Below are 17,827 nucleotides of genomic sequence, written 5' to 3' on the forward strand. Positions count from 1 at the left end.
CTGCCCTGAGGTCTTGTTTGTTAGCTCGTGACTAGGAGGTGGGTGAGGAGTTATCGGCATATCTCTGAGTTCATTGGTTCGTCAATCCGTCAATCATACGGTGCCGGCTTTCTTCAATTTTCATTGGCTAGCGAGTTCAGAGGCGGGATTCGGCAGTCGCCCGGTAATGGCGGATGGTGGCGGCTGGCGGGTAAGTGCTGGGGGCGCCCGGGAAGTGGGGGGAACCTCCTCGGACCTTGTGACCGGATTATCCGAGCCTTCTTCCAAGGAGGAGGCGGGATGGGCATCTGGGCGGGCGGCGCAGAGGCCTCCGGCTCAGGCGAGCTTCTCACTGCAGCCGCCGCGCCCCTGCGAGACCTACAGCGCTGAATGGAAGCTCTGCCGCAGCGCGAGGCACTTCCTGCACCACTACTACGTCCACGGCGAGCGGCCAGCCTGCGAGCAGTGGCGGCGCGACCTGGCCAACTGCCGAGAGTGGGAGGAGCGCCGGAGCGCGGAGGCCCAGGTGTGCCAGGGAGCCAGGGGTGGCGCTGGGCCGAGGGGGTGTATTGCTGAAGCGTCCGAGTGCACGGATCACGCCCTTCCCACGTTCCAAGCCCTGAGACGCCGGAGAGGAGTACTCACTGGGTCCCTCCTCTTTTTGTGCTTCCTTTCTTTTGAGAAATACGAAAAATTAGCATATCAACGGGGCTTTCATACTTTGAAGACAAAGGAGGAGAATTTAGAGTTTGGAGGGAGAGAGTGTTAGTGTTCTTAGCAGGCCTGCAGAGAAGGGGATATTGGGAAGGCCTGAAAAACCAGAAACCAGCCTTAAGAACCTTCACCCAGACCCAGGCGGGCACATCTGAAGAACAGAAAGAAGGTCCAGGTGTTTGGAGCAGAAGGAGGGTGGGCTGTAGAGAGGTAGGGGGTGAGGCTGGAGAGGTACCAGGTGGTATCTGGTGGGCCTTAAAAAAGGGTTTAGATTCAAGTGTAAACGTGTGCTGGGAAGCATGACTTGATTTATATCTTTAAAAGGTCAGTCTGACTGCCACGGTGGGAGAATGTATTATGGAGTGGCAAAGAGACCAATGAGGAGATAGTTCTAGTTTTCCATTCATTCAGCAGATACTTATCATGATGGGAGCTCTTAGAGATACAGGAGTGATGAAAACCGAGCCCCTGCCCTTCTGGCACCTTCCGTGCCTTAGAGCTGTTTTTGGTTGGGGAGATGGAGAGAAGCTTGAAGGTGCAGTGCTCATGGGAAAGGGGTGAGGGCCCAGCAGGACTGGGGACTGCTTCAGCATGGTTAAATGTATGTGATTATTGAAACAGACAAACAGATATGGAAACCAAGCTCCTGTATAAAAGTGATGACAAATCCATAAGTGGAAATCAAAAAATTTTAAACAATAGCTTATAGCCTATATAGGAAGAGGTTAATGACTTTTTTTTTTTTTTTAAGAGAGAGCTCATATATCAGTAAGAAAAATGGGGAGTGCGTGGGTGGCTCAGTCATTTAAGTGTCAGACTCCTGGTTTAGGCTCAGGTCATAATCTCATGGTGTGGGTTTGAGCCCCAAGTCAGATTCTGTGCTGACAGTGTGGAGCCTGTTTTGGATTCTCTCTCTTACCCCCTCTATCTACCCCTCCCCTGCTTGCTCTCCATCTCTCTCTCTCTAATTAAACAAACATTTAAAAAAAGATTAAATGGGGATTATTTCAGAATAGAAAAGTTTGGCAAAGGGCAGGAAGAAGGAATTCATTCAAAAAAATCAAATGGCCTGGGATACAAGGTCAGATGACCAGTGGTTTCTGCCCAGTGACACATCAGAAGTGTCTGTAAGGATGTGGAGAAGCAGGGGTACTTGTGCAAGTGTTTGTGGAGTGTTACGTGTTCTGATTATCCAACAATTCCATCTGATTATCCAAACGAATACCTTTTGACCCCCTAGTTTTACTTCTGAAAGTCCATCCTAGGGAAGTAATTGGGTAACAGTGCACAGTTAAAAGTTTAAAATATCCATTGCATCACTATTTGTGATAGCACAAAACCTGAAAGCATCCTAAATGCCACTAATAGACATTTAACCAAATAACTTCCTCCAAACAGTGGGGTATTACATAGCCATTAAAAAGAATAAATAGCGAATCTATCTGGGCAGGGAAAGGAACCTGTAGTATATGGTTTAGTGAAAAACCGAGGAAGTACAGTAGCCAGTAGATTATTCCATCATCAGGGAAATGTGTAGCATTAAAATTTAGTTCTAAAATTGTGTTGAGGAAGCTGTGAATTTCACCTCAGTTCCAGAAGTCTGGGAGTTTTTCATGTTCTTTGCATTGCTGATTGCTTTTTAAACAAGAACAAAAACATTGAGACAGTTGAGCTCTAGCAAAGACAATTAGAGAAGGTGAAATTATATGTGTAAAAAGGCTAGTAGAACACCTGGTGCCTACCAAGTGCACCTTTCATGGTGGTAAGGTACTGCCCTGTGTTTATTTGGCAGGGAGCAGGTGGGGGGAGGTGCGGGAGTGGCAGAGAAAAGCCTGCTGGTTGAGTGTCACCTATTATCTTTCATCTAGATTCCTCCTTGCCTGTCTGGGGCTCCCTGCTCATGTGTCTCTTGCCTTACCCTCCCCACTCTAGCCACTCTTTCAGACTCTTGTCTCTCTTCTCAGCCCCATCCTGGTCTCAGGAGGTAAACCTGATTAAGTCGACCGAAAGCATCAAGCCCTGAGACCCAGGAGAAGACATTTTAAAATTTACTCAAATTATGGTGAACTGCACAATAGTTTTTCACAGTAGCTTGGGAGAAAGTATGATCTATATGTGTGTGTTCTAATACGGAACAATCGCCAAGGTTTATTAGGTGGAAGCAGCCAAATTTGTCTGACTTGTGTTTGGGAGGGTGCTAAGGAGGAGGGAGGTTCAGGGGCCATGTGAGCCAGAAGTGATTGGGGTCTCCTTTGCACAGCAGTCCCTCTGTGAGAGTGAGCGTGCGAGAGTCCAGGCTGCACGGAAACACACCCTCGTGTGGGCCCTGAGGCAGAGCCCTCCTGCAGACTGGCACCTCCCTCTGCCACAGGAGGAGAAAGACCAGTGACGAGCACTCCTGAATGGCTTCCCCTGATCTAAGTGGGGCTATCGCAGGACCCTAAGGACAGTGACTGGCCAAAAGAGTCTAGTCGGTCCCTGAAAGCTTCTACCGCCTAGAACACAGAGCCTGAGGTCTCCAGCCCTACTTGCGCACCCTTCACCTGCATTCAGAGTGAACTGAACCTGAACTGCACCTGCTGCTGCAATGCTCTGAAAGACAATTTCACCCACTGCACAGCTTCCAGGATACCAGACACCACTGCAGATCCCAGTGAGCAGCCAGGTCAGGCTGGTTCGTGTTCCCCTCTTGGGGACAGCAGCATTCTCAGGTAAACTCTTGAGTGGTAGCCCTGACCCAAGTGGTCATGTAGGGGGATCAGAATGAGGTAGCTAAATGGTTGTGTTGTAGTGAATGCCTTTCCTGGTCCTCGATTTGGTGAAACTGCATTGCCAGCCCCTGGTGCTTACACAGAGCTACAGCCCACTCACTCAGTTCCTCTGCAGACACAGGTGGGGTGTTTCTTCTTCTACGAGATAGGCCTCTTGAAGACTCTGGTTTTTAAGAAATGCACACAGGTACAGAATACATAAGCTTGCGTTAAAAGGGTTCATAGACTCTTGGCTTAGGAAAGCCAAGCCCGAGACACAATGGAATTTTGGTCTCTTTCCTTCAGAATATCCCTTGGTCATTTTTAGAAAATGTAGATTATATCAAAAGCCATTTCACATATTTTATTCCAAACAAAAGCTGACCATTAAATCCACAATTTAATAGTTGAGATTGTTAGATTTAGCACCTGACATTGTTGTACTGGGAGAGTTTGGGGATTTTGTGTGCTTATACTCTTGTAGATGTTTTAAAAATATATGCATATGAACCAACAAGAACTCTAGTTCTTGGAGAGGTCTTTTTATTACTAATGATTTTGCATCTTGTGGCTGCATAGCAGGCCCTATTGTATGGTGCTGAGGGTGAGGCTGGCCCTGTGCCCAGCACCCTCCTTGCTCCTTTCTGGCCATTGAGGCCCAGCGCATTTTATTTATTTATTTTTTAATGCTTATTTTATTTTTGAGAGAGAGAGACAGAGTGTGAGCAGGAGAGAAGCAGAGAGAGAGGGAAACATGGAATCCGAAGCAGGTTCCAGGCTCTGAGCTGTCAGCACAGAGCCCGATGCGGGGCTCAAACCCACGAACTGCGAGATCATGACCTGAGCTGAAGTTGGACACTTAGCCACCTGAGCCACCCAGGCGCCCCGGGCCCACCGCATTTTAGTACTTCTTCACGACTGGGCCCCAACCTGGCCAGAAAGGACATGTTTTAACTCCACCATCTTTTAACACATTCTTCGGGGCAAAATAATCCCATCACTTCAGAAAGGCATACATTAAAGAAAACTTTGCCTTTTCATGTGCATTTTCTCCTTTGCTATGCCGAGTCCCTGTGACTGCATGTACCTGTAAATGTTAGGGGATCTGCGTGTAGGTCCTCAGTAGCCTTTCCTGAGTGTGTATGTACTTGTGAGTGGGGGGCGAGGGGAGAATGTGCACACAGGTCCCCAGTGGTCCTTCCTTGTGACTGTATACCTAGGAGTAGTGAGGGGTGTGCACATAGGTTCCAGTAGCCTCCCCCTGTATGTTTGTACCTGTGAGGTGAGGGGGGGAGTGGTGTGCACATAGGACCCCAATAACCCCTTCCTGTGTGTGTATGTACCTGTTGAGTGGTGGGGATGTGTGTACACAGGTTCCCTATGGTTCCTCCCTGTGTGTGTGTCCCTGAGAGTGGTGTGGGTGTGCACATAGGAGCCCAGGAACAGAGGTGAGTATAAAGAGCCCATCCCAGGGTGGGGTGCCTTCACATCTGAGTCAACCAGGGTATCTCTTTTGTGGTGTGGCTACTTTCTGGAGCATTTCAGGCCAAGAAGGAGAGGGAAGGCTGCTGGCGATCTACGGGCATTCTCTTCACTCGGAAACATCAGGGATATTTGAATTTTCCAATCTGCATATGATCCCTTGGGCTTCCTGGGGCAGGGCTGCAATAGCAGCCAGCAGTCCTGAAGGGCTCACCTCAAGGGATCCACACTCTACGTGCTTCTTTAGGGCCGGGGGCTGCCTGCCACTGACTGCTCTGTTAAGTCTTATTCCTTCTCTGCTACTCAATGAGTTCCACGTTGACAATCATCATTGCACAGAATGTTCCTACACCTGCTCCTGTGTTCACCCTTCACAACATCTGAGCACCTGCTACATGCCAGGATTGCAGTCTTGAAATGGGCAAGTTACTTCAAAGAGTTTTAGTTGAGTTTAGGAGACAGACAAAACATTTAAACATCATTAAATAAGTCTAAAGTAATGTTAAGTGCTGTGAAGAAAATAGAGCAGGATCTCTTGCATGAAACCCGTAATAACAAGGGTTTTATGATCTGTACATACTTTGTATATGGCATATATGGTTGAAACAAGTTTCACAAAACAATCCTTGTGTAGTGTGTGGTACACTGACATTTTCAGTTCTGTGCCACTGAAAATAAACTGCACATGTGGCAACTTGGGTGAAACTCAAGGAAACCATGCAGAGTTAAATGGATACATATGATAGTTCCATTTATGTAACATTGGTGAGATGATGTAATTATAGATGGAGAATGGTTACTGCTGCCAAGGGTTAGGAATGGGAAGAGGGATGTGGATATGGCTATTAAGGGGCACACAAGGGCATTCTGTGGTAATGGAACCTTGACATATACAGAGCTGAATGTGTGATGACATTTTGTAGTGCTAGGCATACACACAGATGATTGCAGACGTAGTGGGAAACCTAAATACACTCTAGGCTGTACCTATGTCAGTCTCTGGGTACTGACACTACTTGGTGTTTAAGATGTTGACACTTGAGACTGGGAGAACCACACACAGCCCCTCCCTGCATCCTTATTTCCAACCTCCTGTGAATCTGTAACTACTTCAAAATAAAAAGTTAAAACTGCTGGCCATGACCCCATGAATTGATTATATAACCTAGTGGATGAAAACCTTTTGAAAAGCACTACTACAAAGCACCTGCAGTGGGCAGGGAGGTGGGGAAGGCAACATCAGAGCCCAGACTTGGATTAAGAGGCTTGAGCCTTGTGAAGAAAGGGGCACACAGGCCACAAGGAATAAGCAAGTGCCATGTGCAGACCAGGGGAAGGTGGATGGGGGGCTACTGTAAGGTGTAATCAGGGTGGTCAGGAGCCAAATGCCTGACCTGGCTTGTGCTTCACAGAGCCCTCTGGTTGCCTTGCAGAGGAGCTTGGCAGGGGCAAGGGGAATGCCCACATGGAGAGATGAGTTGGCTGTTGCAGTGGAACGGGCAAAAGTTGGCAATGGCGTGGACCTCAGAGGTAGCAATGAGGTGAAAAGTGGCTGGATTCAGTGACTGGCTCATAGGTAGAGCCAAAGAACTTAGAATCCTTAGGCAGGTTTTTCTCCGGTAAAAACATTTATCTAAGTAAACCAGAAGTGAACCACACACTAGGAAAACCTGAAGTCTTACTCAATTGTTTCCCCAGTTTATCAGCACTAAGGTAGTGAAGAACCCAAAGCTTTTCTGAGGTGGCTATGTAAGTCACTAGCAGGCTCTATTTGTTCACTTGACCTTCACTATTTATGGCCTGAATTGTGCCCCCCTCCCCCATTCCTATGTTTAAGCTTTAACTCCAAGTATGTCTGAATAGGACTTTATAGATAAGATGCTGAAAGAGGTAATTAACTTAAAATGCGATCATTAAAGTAGGCTGTAATCCAATTTGACTGGTATCCTTATTAAGAGAGGCACAGAAGGATGATGACCCTGTGAGGACACAGAGAAGGCAGCTCTGCAAACTAAAGGAGAGAGGTTTCAGGAGAAACCAATGCTGCCAACCCCTTTGATCTTGAGAGTTCTGGCCTCCAGAACAACTGTTGTTCAAGCCTCTTGGTTTAGGGTACTTTGTTCTGGCAGCCCCAGCACATTAATACGTTCACTGTTCTGGACTAACAGCACTTGAATAAGAGGGGTGCCATGTGCTCCTAGGGGACACAGCAACTTTAGTGTGTCCCAGGCTTGCTCCAGTCTCTTCAGCCTCCCTTCCCAGCCTAAAACCCAAAGCTGGCCCTGCCAAAGATACGAGGAAACCCAAGTGCTCCATCTGCCCCAATGAGAAGGTTCTGCCTGTCTGCACAGGCGTGCCATACACAGTACACAACCTGCACATCCTTCATTTCTCCTTGAGGTACTTTGTGCCTCTTGCTGGTGGTGTCTGCCCCACAGGATTGGAATCTTTTTACTCAAAGTCTTGGCCATTCACTCCCCAATACCAGACAAGGAAGGGTAGCATCTCTCACCCCCATCCATTCTCAGGTGAATTAATTTTGACTCTAACATAAAACAGACACTTGATTAAACATTTATTCACAACGTGCTTGAGTCCTGTTCTGGCTCTAAAGGCAGCCTACAGCTCTACCTCTTAAACTCCACCTGTGTGTACACCTTGGTGATGTCATGGTACCTGCCTTCAGGGGGCTGGTAGTTGGAGACTGGTGGCGTGTAATCTGGCCCTTCTTTTTCAAAGGGGAATAAATTGGGGTCCCGCTTGGTGGCCTCCGCATGTAGCTCTGGGGACAGGACATGCAGCTCCTGCAGAGCTTCCTGTTGGGCCTCAAGCATGGACCTGATGGCATCTCTCTCCATCTCATGCTCTCGATGCTTGTACAGGGACCACTTCTTCAGAAGCAGAGCTCTCCGCTCACTCTCCTCAAAAGGAAGCTCCATGTGAGGCCGCTGTCTGGGAACACACAAATCCAAAGGTGTGAAGTTGGGGATCACCAGTGTCACTGGCCAGGCAGTCTGGGTGACTGCATATGACCCAGCCCTCCCCACTGCCAGAAACAGATAAGACTTTGAGAAAAACATGGAAGTTAGGGACAAAGTAAAGAATGGAATGTTGGTGTAACAGCTGTAACTGACGCTGGAAGCCAGTGCTATTTGCTTTATGTGGACGCAAGAAACAGTGATGCTCTAAGAAAATTGGCAGCACTTCCTCTGCCCCAGGCTGAGACTACCTTTGGTGAGAGGTGACTTTTCAGTGAAGTGGTGTTATGAAAATGGACACCCAAATCCCAGGGAGTCAAGAGCCCAGATCAGCCCACTAGAGTACCAAAAAAGCACGTGCCATGTCCCGTAGGTATGGCAAAGTGCTACTTTATAAATGGTACACTTTTTACAAGGCAGCACACAACAAGCCTACACACAACACATGCCAACTATGAGCATTTGTATCATAAAGCTTGAGGCTAAGTGTTTTCTACCATCAAGATGGGGCAAGGGCTGCAGACCCAAGACCCAAGTCATCAGTCATACAGCTAAAACTCCTCTTGCAAGAAAGCAACAATATGAACTGGCTTATCAAACAGTTATTCCGAGTTTCTTTCCCATTTCAGCCATTCAAGAGCACCACCAAAGAATGCTTTTGTCAACTGAGGTGCCTGCGTGGCTTAGTTGGCTGGGTGTCTGACTTCAGCTCAGGTCATGATCTCGTGGTTCGCCAGTTCAAGCCCTGCATCAGGCTCTCTCCTGTCAGCACAGAGCTGCTTGGATCCTCTGTGTGTCTCCCCCCCCCCCCCCCCCCCCCGGCTTTTGTGCTCACTCGCTCTCTTGAAAATAAATATTTAAAAAGGTAAAAAAGAATGCTTTTGCCAACTCCCACAAGACAGTCAAGGAGAAAAGGACTCAGTCCAGGACCTAGTCACCCCACACCCACTCACCCCTTCCTGTCACAGGCATGAAATGCAGACAAAACTAGCCAAAGATGATGGAACTCTTTTGTCCTGAGAACCTCAACCCTAGAGGACCCTTACCTTGCTTTATCCAAGAGCTTCACAGGTGTTATAAAATCTTCAATGGGGATTAGCTCCTGGCTAGCTTTCTCCAGTCGTCTGATTCTCTTTTTCAAACGGTCCTTTGCTGCTTGGTCTTTTTTAGGATCTACCTTTTTCTTCTTTCTCAGAGGCTCTGCTCTAATGGAAAAGCAAACATTAGACATTTTCCTCTTCAGGCTCAGGAACATGCTGAGACATGGCACTAGGTGAAGTGCCCTGAACTTATACTGAGCTCTCCACTGGGGAAGGAACTATGCAAGGGTCTAACTTCACCAGTGGAGTGTGTAAGGGAGATGGCCTCCAATCCAGGATCCTTGTGAGAACTGTGGGTACTGTTAAGCCAGGAAGGGCTAGAAAAACTTCATATGGCATCAGGATATAAATTAAAAGTACTCATCTTTAGTGTTGGGTTCAGGTGTGACTTGGGGTTGCAATGGAAACTGAAAATACTAAACGGATGAATTAGAAAATCATTATGTTATAAATGGATTTGTGATTTTTTTATTAAAAGTGATTTTAGTAAGACTAAGACAGTATAATAAAAGTGACTGGCGTGTCCCTATTTACTTTTCAGGATTTCTTAACAAATTTCCCCATCCTAGAGCATTGACAAAAGTCTGATGTACTCCTGAGAACATATATCCTCTGGTGATAATATACTACTAAAAATTAAATTCTCTAGCATCAAGACTGAGCTTTGTGAATCAAGTCCCTAGAAAGTATCCGGACTCCTAGGTGGGAAATCTAGTCCTCATGCCTCTCCCCACCTCTCCAGGGAACCAGAAATGGAAGGCCCATGGAGAAACAAGTCTATGCTGTGTCCTTTAAAACATACAAGAATCCCTCTAAAACTAATTTTTATTTAAACCACTTTTAAGTTAAATTTTTGTTTTGTGTTTACAGACAGCAGTGTTCCACATATAGAATGCTGAAAGACAGAAAAGCATCTGCCAAAATTTTACTGAGAAAATTTGCAGGAAATTAATTTTGCAAACAATGTCCAGTGGTCTCTTGCTTTCTTCTGTTCATATGCACATCAATCTCCCGCTGACACCCCCAAAGAGGTCAGGCCCACGGTAGTTTACCTCATGGGAATGAGTTCCCAGAAGGAAAATAATGAAGCTCGCTGGTGGGTGTCTCTAATCTGTGTCTGCCAAGTTCCCAGAAGCCTGAAAGAGATAAGATATATGTCTGATTCTCCCCACTGAACAGGAAAAAGGGAAAAAAATATGATACTCAAAATCTGGGGCCCTTGTAACTATTGGATGTGACGACGAGGTCAATGTGGGAGACTTCAACCCGCCCCCCCCCCCCCCACCCGTTCACACTAGAGAGCACTTGGGCAGGGTCCCTGCTCGCCAGGGTCCTTGGTTTTCCAACCACAGGAAGAGGCGCGATCAGCTAGCTCCTCCCGAAGATAAAGTGGTCAAGAGTGGTCAGGGAGGGAGCGCAGGCGAGGCACCCGCCCGAGACACTGCTGAGGTCCGCACTCACCAGCTCCCCGAGCGCAGAGCGCGGGCGGAAGCTCTCAGCGCTGCGACAGCCATGGCCCCTCTGGCAGCCGACCGGCTCCTTCCGGGCGCACACCCTTGGCTGTCCGTCCCGCCGTGCGCCGCGCAAAGGTCCGGCCTTCCCGTGGCTCCGCGTTCCCGCGTTCCCGCGTTCCGGCTGAGGAGGGCTGGATTGCACCTGGCCCGCCCCCGACGTGGCCCCGCCCCGCACGTCCCGACGACGCGCGGGCAAGCTCTGAGCGCTTAGCGCCTCGCGTGACGTCTTCCTTTCCGCCTATGTTTGCGGCGGAGAGCCCTCCCCGGCTGAGGACACGACCCCGCCAGTGGTTCCCCTAATTAGTCGGCCTGCGCCCCTGTGAGGGCCAAGACCCCACAGTGCAGCCGGAGTGGCCGAGAGGGCGTCCTTCTGGGTCCAAGTGCCTCCGTCTGTGAAAACGGCCCCGATCTTCCATAAACGCGTTCGTCTCGGCATCCCCCTGACCCTTCCCGGGACTAGTTCGTTCCCCCGTATTCGTCTGAGCCCGGGGCTGCGGCCCCTGCCGGCAACAACATCCCGGCTCTGGCACGTGGCTTGGCGCTCTCGAGATGCCCAATAAACGCGTGTTGATGAATGACGGAAGCTAGCTAATTAGTCGGACTCGGAATCAGCGAGGTAGAGAGCTGGAGAGAGGCCGTTCACGCCATCCTGACCCCGCCCGACTCCGGCGGCCCGGGCTGCAACTCGAGGCCCTGTTCGCCTGCCGCACTCTCAGCCGACCCCCTCGGCGGGAGCCGCGCCAGGGCGGGCCCCAAGCGCAGCCAGCCTGCTTTGCCCCTACCCAAGAAGGAGCCTGGCGGCCCCGTCCGCGCAGGGAGCGGTTTCCCGCCGGGGCGATTTGGCAGGTGCGCGCCGTGACTTCCGGCGTTGCCCGGGAGCCGCCGGAGGAGGAGCGGCGCAGGGGATGCGGCTGTGGCGGCGGCGGCGGCGGCCGAGCGCGGGGGGCGGCTGTGGCGGCGGAGGGGGGCGCGGGCCGGCGATGGCGCGGCGGCGCTGAGGGCGCTGGGCGGGCGGCGGCCGGAGGGCGGCGCGGGAGGAAGCAGCAGCGGTGGCTCCATGGCCCGGGCGCGCTGAGGGACACGGCTCTCGCCTCAGCCCAGCGGCGGCGGCGGCGGCGGCCGAACAATGAAGCTCCTGAAGCCGACCTGGGTCAACCACAATGGTGAGTGCGCGCAGTGGTCGCGGAAGGCCGAGCCTGGAGTGGGGTCGGGGTCTAGAGTAGGGTCAGAGCCGCGCACAGGCCGTGCCCGCCTCGTCCCCCGACGCGCCCGGTGCCCGGTACCCAAACCGCGGGGTTGGCGAGAGCGGACTTTGTCCTCGGCACGGGGAAGCCGGCGAGCTCGGGCACGTGCTCCGCTTGCCCTCAGCGAATCCGCCTTCACCCCTGGCACTTACACTGAGCCCTCGGTCGCCCACCCGTGGTCCGTGGAGGAGCCGCGGCCTGCCTCCGGGGAGCGGCCCTGGGCGCCAGCCAGCTCCTGACACTCGTCTGCATCAGCCAGGATGTGCTCAGATGGTTCAGTGTCTAAAACTGGGGCCCAGTCCCCCTTGTGGCCTTTCAGTGGCAGGGTGAACACCTGAAATATGCGTATCTCTGCCCTGGTGAAGGGGCTGTTACTGCCAGGATCTGGTGACAGTGCCCCCATTTGGGGGACTGTGGCTCGGGCCCCAAGTCCCACAGCTGAACGAACCACGTTTGTTCTGTACTGAGACATCAGGGTGACTTGGGTTGGAGCTCATAAGGCGAGTGGTGATCTAGGAGAGGGCTTTCCTTAGCCCTGTGGCAGTGGCTCCAGAGCACACCCTTGGGGAACAGACTCTTTCAATCCTCTGGTTGCGTACAGATAAGCACCCAAAACTGGTAGCACAGTTTGTCATAGTTGTACTTGATTGGCACACCTGCTGCAGGAATTGGCCTTTGCTCTCCAGGGAGGTGAGGAGAAAGAGCCACCCCCCTCCCCAATCTCCCTGCTGATAGCACTGAAGCCCAGGGAGCACTTCTCCAGCCTAAGGCCTGAAGCCCTGATTCCAGGCTGTCTCTGCTGACAGGAAAAGGGTCACCCTGATTCTGTCTTGTTCCTCATTTCTACTTTGCAATGCGACTAGAGGGAGCTAGTGTTTTCTTTGAGAGCAGGTAGAAGCCCCTTTTTTATACATGTGTAGCTTTTTAGTTTTGAACTTAATCCCAGGATGTTTTCTACTATTGCAACTGAACTGAACTGAAACTGTATGTCCTTACAGTCAGAAGTGCTCTTTCCTTCCATCTTCTTGTGTGACATCTTTCTTATTTTTCAGTGTCCCGATGAGGTCACCTTTTTTGTTGTTGTTCCCATTTCTCCTGTTGTATTCCACTTGATGTGCCCTGTCCCTGTGGGTTTACGTTTCATATTACTCACCCTCCAGCCCCAGCCCCTGCCCCTGCCCCTGCCCCTGCCCCTGCCCCTGCCCCTGCCCCTGCCCCAGGGCAGGGCCTCATTCTGTATTCCCTGCTAAACTCAGCAGTACCTCCCACACAAAGGGTATGTGGTAAATATTGGGTACAAGAGGTATGCTGAGGTTTCCATAATTTACAAAGACACAATTAGGTTTACTGTGCATGAAAGCAAAAGTGGTGAACTTGAGTTTCATTTCTCCTGTGCTGATCTCCAAGAGCATTTCCTGATGTGTAGCGTGTAGATCTTTCCCTGGAGAATTGGGCAAATGTTCGTTAATTATAAATTATGGTGCTTGTGAGTCAGGAAAGGAAACATTTTATTATGAACTAGTTTGCTGTGTAAGTGAAGATCTGAAGGAATTTTTATTTTAAAACGCTTTGTCTAGATCAATTTTTGTGTATGGTCTACCCCTCTTCAGTCTCTTTTACTTCTTGCCATATAATTTCTAACTTTGTGATAAACTCCTTTGTAAGACACAAGTTTTATGCTATGTAAGCATAAGTATGTCAAGATGCTTAAGCGATTAGGTACAAATGAGAGAGAGTCTGCAACCAGGCCAGCAGCCAAACATCCCAGCCTGGCAGAGTGGGCAGAGCAGTGGGCTCTGGCCTCTTGTTGCTATAGTCTCTCTCTCTCCATGGTCCTAGAATAGAACAGGATGATATCTGCTCTGCTTTCTTCACAGTACAAATGTGATCTTTGGTTGCAAAGGTAGACACAAAAGGTAGACACAAAAAAAGGTAGAATATAAAGTGCTTTCGAAATCTAAGAGACAATAATAAATTAAGACTGGTGGGATAGGATATAACTTTCTTTTAAAATATCCTGAAATCAACCTCTGTCTCTTCAAGTGTTCAGAAGGACTGTCAGGGTAGATTGCCACTATCTGAAGGACATGATAGTGATCTAGATCACTACTGAGCAGTCTTTTAAAGACTGGTGAATAGTAGTTGCTGCAGGGAACAGGGGCTGCTTAGCCAGAAGCCAGAGTTGTGGCTAGTGGCCAGTAAAATCACACTTACTTTGGATTAACAAACCCAAAAGACCGTGGTGCTTTGGAGAGTGCATCCTTGCACTTTCTGCCTTCCTGATGCTGCATTCATGTCTCCTGACCCGTTCTGTGGCTTGAACATACTTTTTCTGGTGTCTGAGAGTCCAAAGAGGGAAGGAGCAGAGAGCCCAGCATATTACCTGTGGGGGCAGAATCCATTCACACATGGTGGAGAGGACAGCTAGAATAGAGCAGGTTAAAGGCAAAGAAAGAAATATCTGTTGGCGTGTAAGCATTCTTTTGGTCTCCATCTTCCTGGTTAATAATGTTGGTAAGAACTTTTCTCTAAGCCAGGTTTCTCAACCTCAGCACTATTGACACTTTGGGTCACATAATTGTTGTGAGGAACATACTGTGTGTTGTAGGATGTTAACATCCCTGGCCTCAATCCATCGGATACCAGTACCACCCCCACCCCCAAACACACACACTCAGTTGTGACAACCAAAAATGTCTCCAGACGTTGCCGGTATCCCCTGGTGGCCAGAATCACCCCCAGTTGAGAATCACTGCTTTAAAGTGACCAGTAAATTAATAAATCTTGAGGTGTGTCATATCACAGTGAAATGAGCCTTGAACATGGAATCAGACTGGATTCAAGATACCATCATTTATTACCTGTAAATACTTAGGCTTGTGACTCCACTTCTAGGCCTTGGTAAAGTTGAGGAAATGTAAAGATTTGTTCCTGTTATTTCACCCTGTACTCAAATATGAAAGACTGTCTTAAATTAAGATATATAATAAAAGCTAATAATATTTATTACTTACATAGGAGTTATGTACCAGCCACTGTTTATACCCATTTTACTCTGTGTTCTTGGATATTGTATTCCATATATATATTTAATTTTATTTTAGGCTTGGACAGAATAAGGTTCATTTATAAGTTAGGTTAGTTTGTATTTTAGAAAATTTCATGGAAATTCATGGTTCTTGGGGTGCCTGGAGGGCTCAGTCAGTTAAGCATCTGCTTTTGATCTTGGCTTAGGTCATGATCTCATGGTTCGTGGCATTGAGCCCTGGGTCTGGCTCTGCACAGACAGCATGGAGTCTGCTTGGGATTCTTTCTCTCCCTCTCTCTTTGCCCCTCCCTCCACATGTGCATGCTTTCTCTCTCTCAAAATAAATAAATAAACTTAAAAAGAAAAAAAAGAAATTCATGGTTCTTCCCATCCCTGGGCCTTTGTTCCTGAGAGTTTCTGGAATTTTTCACCCCTGAGCAGATAGCGTTCATGCTCAGCTCTTCAGGGAAGCCCATTCTAACCAGAAGGGCCAGGACTGAAAGAACTCTTGTCCTCCCTTGGCCTCTGGCTCACACTTTGATGGCATTGTTGTAAAAAGGCATTTGGCAAATTTTCAACACTGGGATAATTTGTCAGTTAATCACATTGCTTTATGGTGTATGTTTTTGCTTCTGCCCTTTAATTGGATTATTTTTCCCCCTACCTTATGTCCTTTCAGAAGGGATTTCAAGACATCTTCCTGAGACATATACTGCATCTGGGTGAAAATAAGTCAGCTTGAAGGAGAAATGCAAGCAGGATAGTACAGTAATGAAGTCAGCAGCGGGTGTGGAAAGGCCCTGCGTGGTTGCTAGAGGGGCACTGCAGACTTATCTCTGAGAACAGCCTGGGAGGGATCCTAATGGTGATATTTTATGATTGCAGCGGTCGTTAAGATAAGCTTTGCAGTTTGTTTACGTCAGGGGTTCTCAAACAGGCCAATGCCTGGAAACACTTTTGGTTGTAAAACCAAACAGTTGTAAAACAACTGAAGTGGGGGTGCTACTGGCATCTAGTAGGTAGAGGGTGGGACTGCTGCTGAACACCCTACAGCATGCAGGACATTCCCCCATAGTAAAGAACCATCTGGCCCAAAATGTTAGTGGTGCTGAGATTGAGAAACCCTACTCCACATAAGAACTTTGTTTTATTTTGTTTTTTTAAATATGAGAGAGAGCACGCAAGTGGGGGAGAAGGGCAGAAGGGAGGAGAGAGAGAGAATCTTAAGCAGGCTCCATGCTCAGCACGGAGCCTGACGCAGTGTTCGATCCCATGACCCTGGGATCGTGACCTAAGCCAAAATCAGGAGTTAGTCACTCAACCAGCTGAGTTACCCAGGCACCCCTAGACAGAACATTTTTATTGTTATTTGACTTTTTATGTATTTGTCTCATGGTTCCAACTAGAGTATAAGTTTCATGAAGTATAGTTTCGTGAAGTATGGTTCCAACTAGAGTGTAAGTATAGAGTATAAGTTTCGTGAAGACAAGAATTTTATCTTTTATTTTGGAGTCAGATAGTCTTGTTCTTGAATCTCTGTGCTCTGCTGCTCACCAAATATGTGTTACAGAGGTTCTTTTAATTTCATTTCCTGACTTGTTAAATGAAGCCAATAACACCTGCCACCTATCAAGGCTCAGGAAACCCAAGCTCTCTCCATAACTCATTGAGTTATGCCTGAAGACAGTAGGTTGATTTAAAAAAAAGAACCAGAATACATTTGAAGAAGATTCAGAAGAAAACTGGGTGAGATTTTAACTTAGATAATATACATGTGGATCTTTCACTTATTTATGGATGAAACTTTGAGCCATTCTGGAGAGAAGATCCATGGTGATCAGAGGTAAATAAGGCTACCCCTATATATGGAAGGCTGTGTAGTAGGTGGGAGAGAAGGACGTACAGACTACATTCTACGATGCAGGTGGAAACCAGGAGCTACACGAGTGAGCCACAATAGTGCTGGGGACAAGGGCCTTGTTTGTGGGTGAGCCTTGATGGGGTTGGACTGTGGTGGTGGAAAAGGCACTGCTGCTGTGGAAGTGTCAGAAGGAAAAGCCTGGGGAAGATCGAGAGCATTTTATGAAAGGGAGTAGATGAAACAAACAGATAGCAAGTGGTTCAGAACACCTCTGGCTTAAAGAAAACCCATTTGGGTCAAACCTTGCTGCTTTTGAAAGCCATACCTGTTTTGATGCATTAACTAACCTAGGATAGACCAAATCACAGGGAGGCTGCCCTGGCTAGAGCTACTATAATGAGAGACAAACAAGAGGCAGCAAGCCCCATTTGAAGGCCAGGAAAAGACCTTCATAGGAGTGGTCTCTAGGTCTGCTGCATCATCCATCAGAAGGTCCTGCACAAGAGAGGCACTCAGTGAATTCATCCATTCAACAAATAATGAGTACAGATTGTGTGCCAGGGGCTAAGTGCTGGCAATGTAACAGTGAACCAAGCAGCATAGCAGGATCTTTTGAGGAGCAGCATGTGATGCATTTAGCCAGTGAGACTAGAAGGGCTATCTGCTGGGAGCATCCTGTCTAAGCAGACAGGGAGAGGGAGGAGAGGAGCACATGGGGGAGACAGCAGACATCATAAACAAGCAGTTGCAGAGAACATTAGATGGGTGAGTATGTGGAGAAACAGCCGACAGATGAGGAGCACTGTGGTAGGGTTGGAGGGTGGGAGAATTTTTTTTTTTTAAGTTCATTTATTTAATTTGAGAGACAGCACCAGCGGGCGAGGGCAGAGAGGGAGGGGGACAGGGGAAGAGAGAGAGAGAAAGAGAAAGAATCCTAAGTAGACTACACTGACAGTAGAGAGCCCAGGGCTCGAACTCATGAGCTGTGAGATCATGACCTGAGCCAAAGTCAAGAGTGGGATGCTTAACTGAGCTAACCAGGCACCCCAAGGGTGGGAGAATTTTAAGTAGGGTGCTTTGGGAAAGCCTGAGTGCAAAGGTAACATGAGTAGACTGTTGCAGGAAGCAGACTCTTAAGAGTGAGAGGCCTGGCATGCAGAATTATTAATGGAGGGGC

General features: G+C 48.5%; 3 protein-coding genes across 7 annotated transcripts in view; 2 read left to right on the forward strand and 1 right to left on the reverse strand.

Annotated features, from left to right (window-relative positions):
- CD3H22orf39 (chromosome D3 C22orf39 homolog) lies at positions 1 to 6,061 on the forward strand. Of its 2 annotated transcripts, none has more exons than XM_078435525.2 (3): positions 1 to 190; positions 338 to 505; positions 2,957 to 6,061. In XM_078435525.2, exons 1-3 carry the CDS (start codon positions 167 to 169, stop codon positions 3,080 to 3,082), a joined length of 318 nt encoding a protein of 105 aa, XP_078291651.1. In that variant the 5' UTR covers positions 1 to 166; the 3' UTR covers positions 3,083 to 6,061. The 2 variants fall into 2 exon arrangements, with proteins under 2 accessions (XP_078291651.1, XP_078291650.1); XM_078435524.2 differs by having other exon boundaries at positions 11 to 190; positions 2,954 to 6,061.
- Positions 6,062 to 7,483: 1,422 nt separating this feature from the next.
- Positions 7,484 to 11,219, reverse strand: MRPL40 (mitochondrial ribosomal protein L40). 2 transcript variants are annotated; one of them, XM_078435523.2, is made up of 4 exons: positions 10,963 to 11,219; positions 10,056 to 10,139; positions 8,950 to 9,108; positions 7,484 to 7,877 (listed from the first exon to the last, which is right to left on the reverse strand). In XM_078435523.2, the coding sequence occupies exons 2-4, from the start codon at positions 10,058 to 10,060 to the stop codon at positions 7,553 to 7,555; spliced, it is 489 nt and encodes a 162-aa protein (XP_078291649.1). In that variant the 5' UTR covers positions 10,061 to 10,139; positions 10,963 to 11,219; the 3' UTR covers positions 7,484 to 7,552. The 2 variants fall into 2 exon arrangements, with proteins under 2 accessions (XP_078291649.1, XP_060468972.1); XM_060612989.3 differs by lacking the exon at positions 10,963 to 11,219 and adding an exon at positions 10,465 to 10,943.
- Positions 11,220 to 11,452: 233 nt separating this feature from the next.
- Positions 11,453 to 17,827, forward strand: part of HIRA (histone cell cycle regulator) — a 91,690-nt gene continuing 85,315 nt past the window's right edge. For all 3 annotated transcript variants that reach the window (XM_060612975.3, XM_060612976.3, XM_078435519.2), the window contains exon 1: positions 11,453 to 11,680. In XM_060612975.3, the coding sequence (XP_060468958.1) occupies positions 11,644 to 11,680 (37 nt within the window). In that variant the 5' untranslated portion in view covers positions 11,453 to 11,643. The remainder of the gene's footprint in view (positions 11,681 to 17,827) is intronic.

This window comes from Panthera onca, chromosome D3, assembly GCF_046562875.1.
Source record: "Panthera onca isolate mPanOnc1 chromosome D3, mPanOnc1 haplotype 2, whole genome shotgun sequence".
Lineage (NCBI taxonomy): Eukaryota > Metazoa > Chordata > Mammalia > Carnivora > Felidae > Panthera > Panthera onca.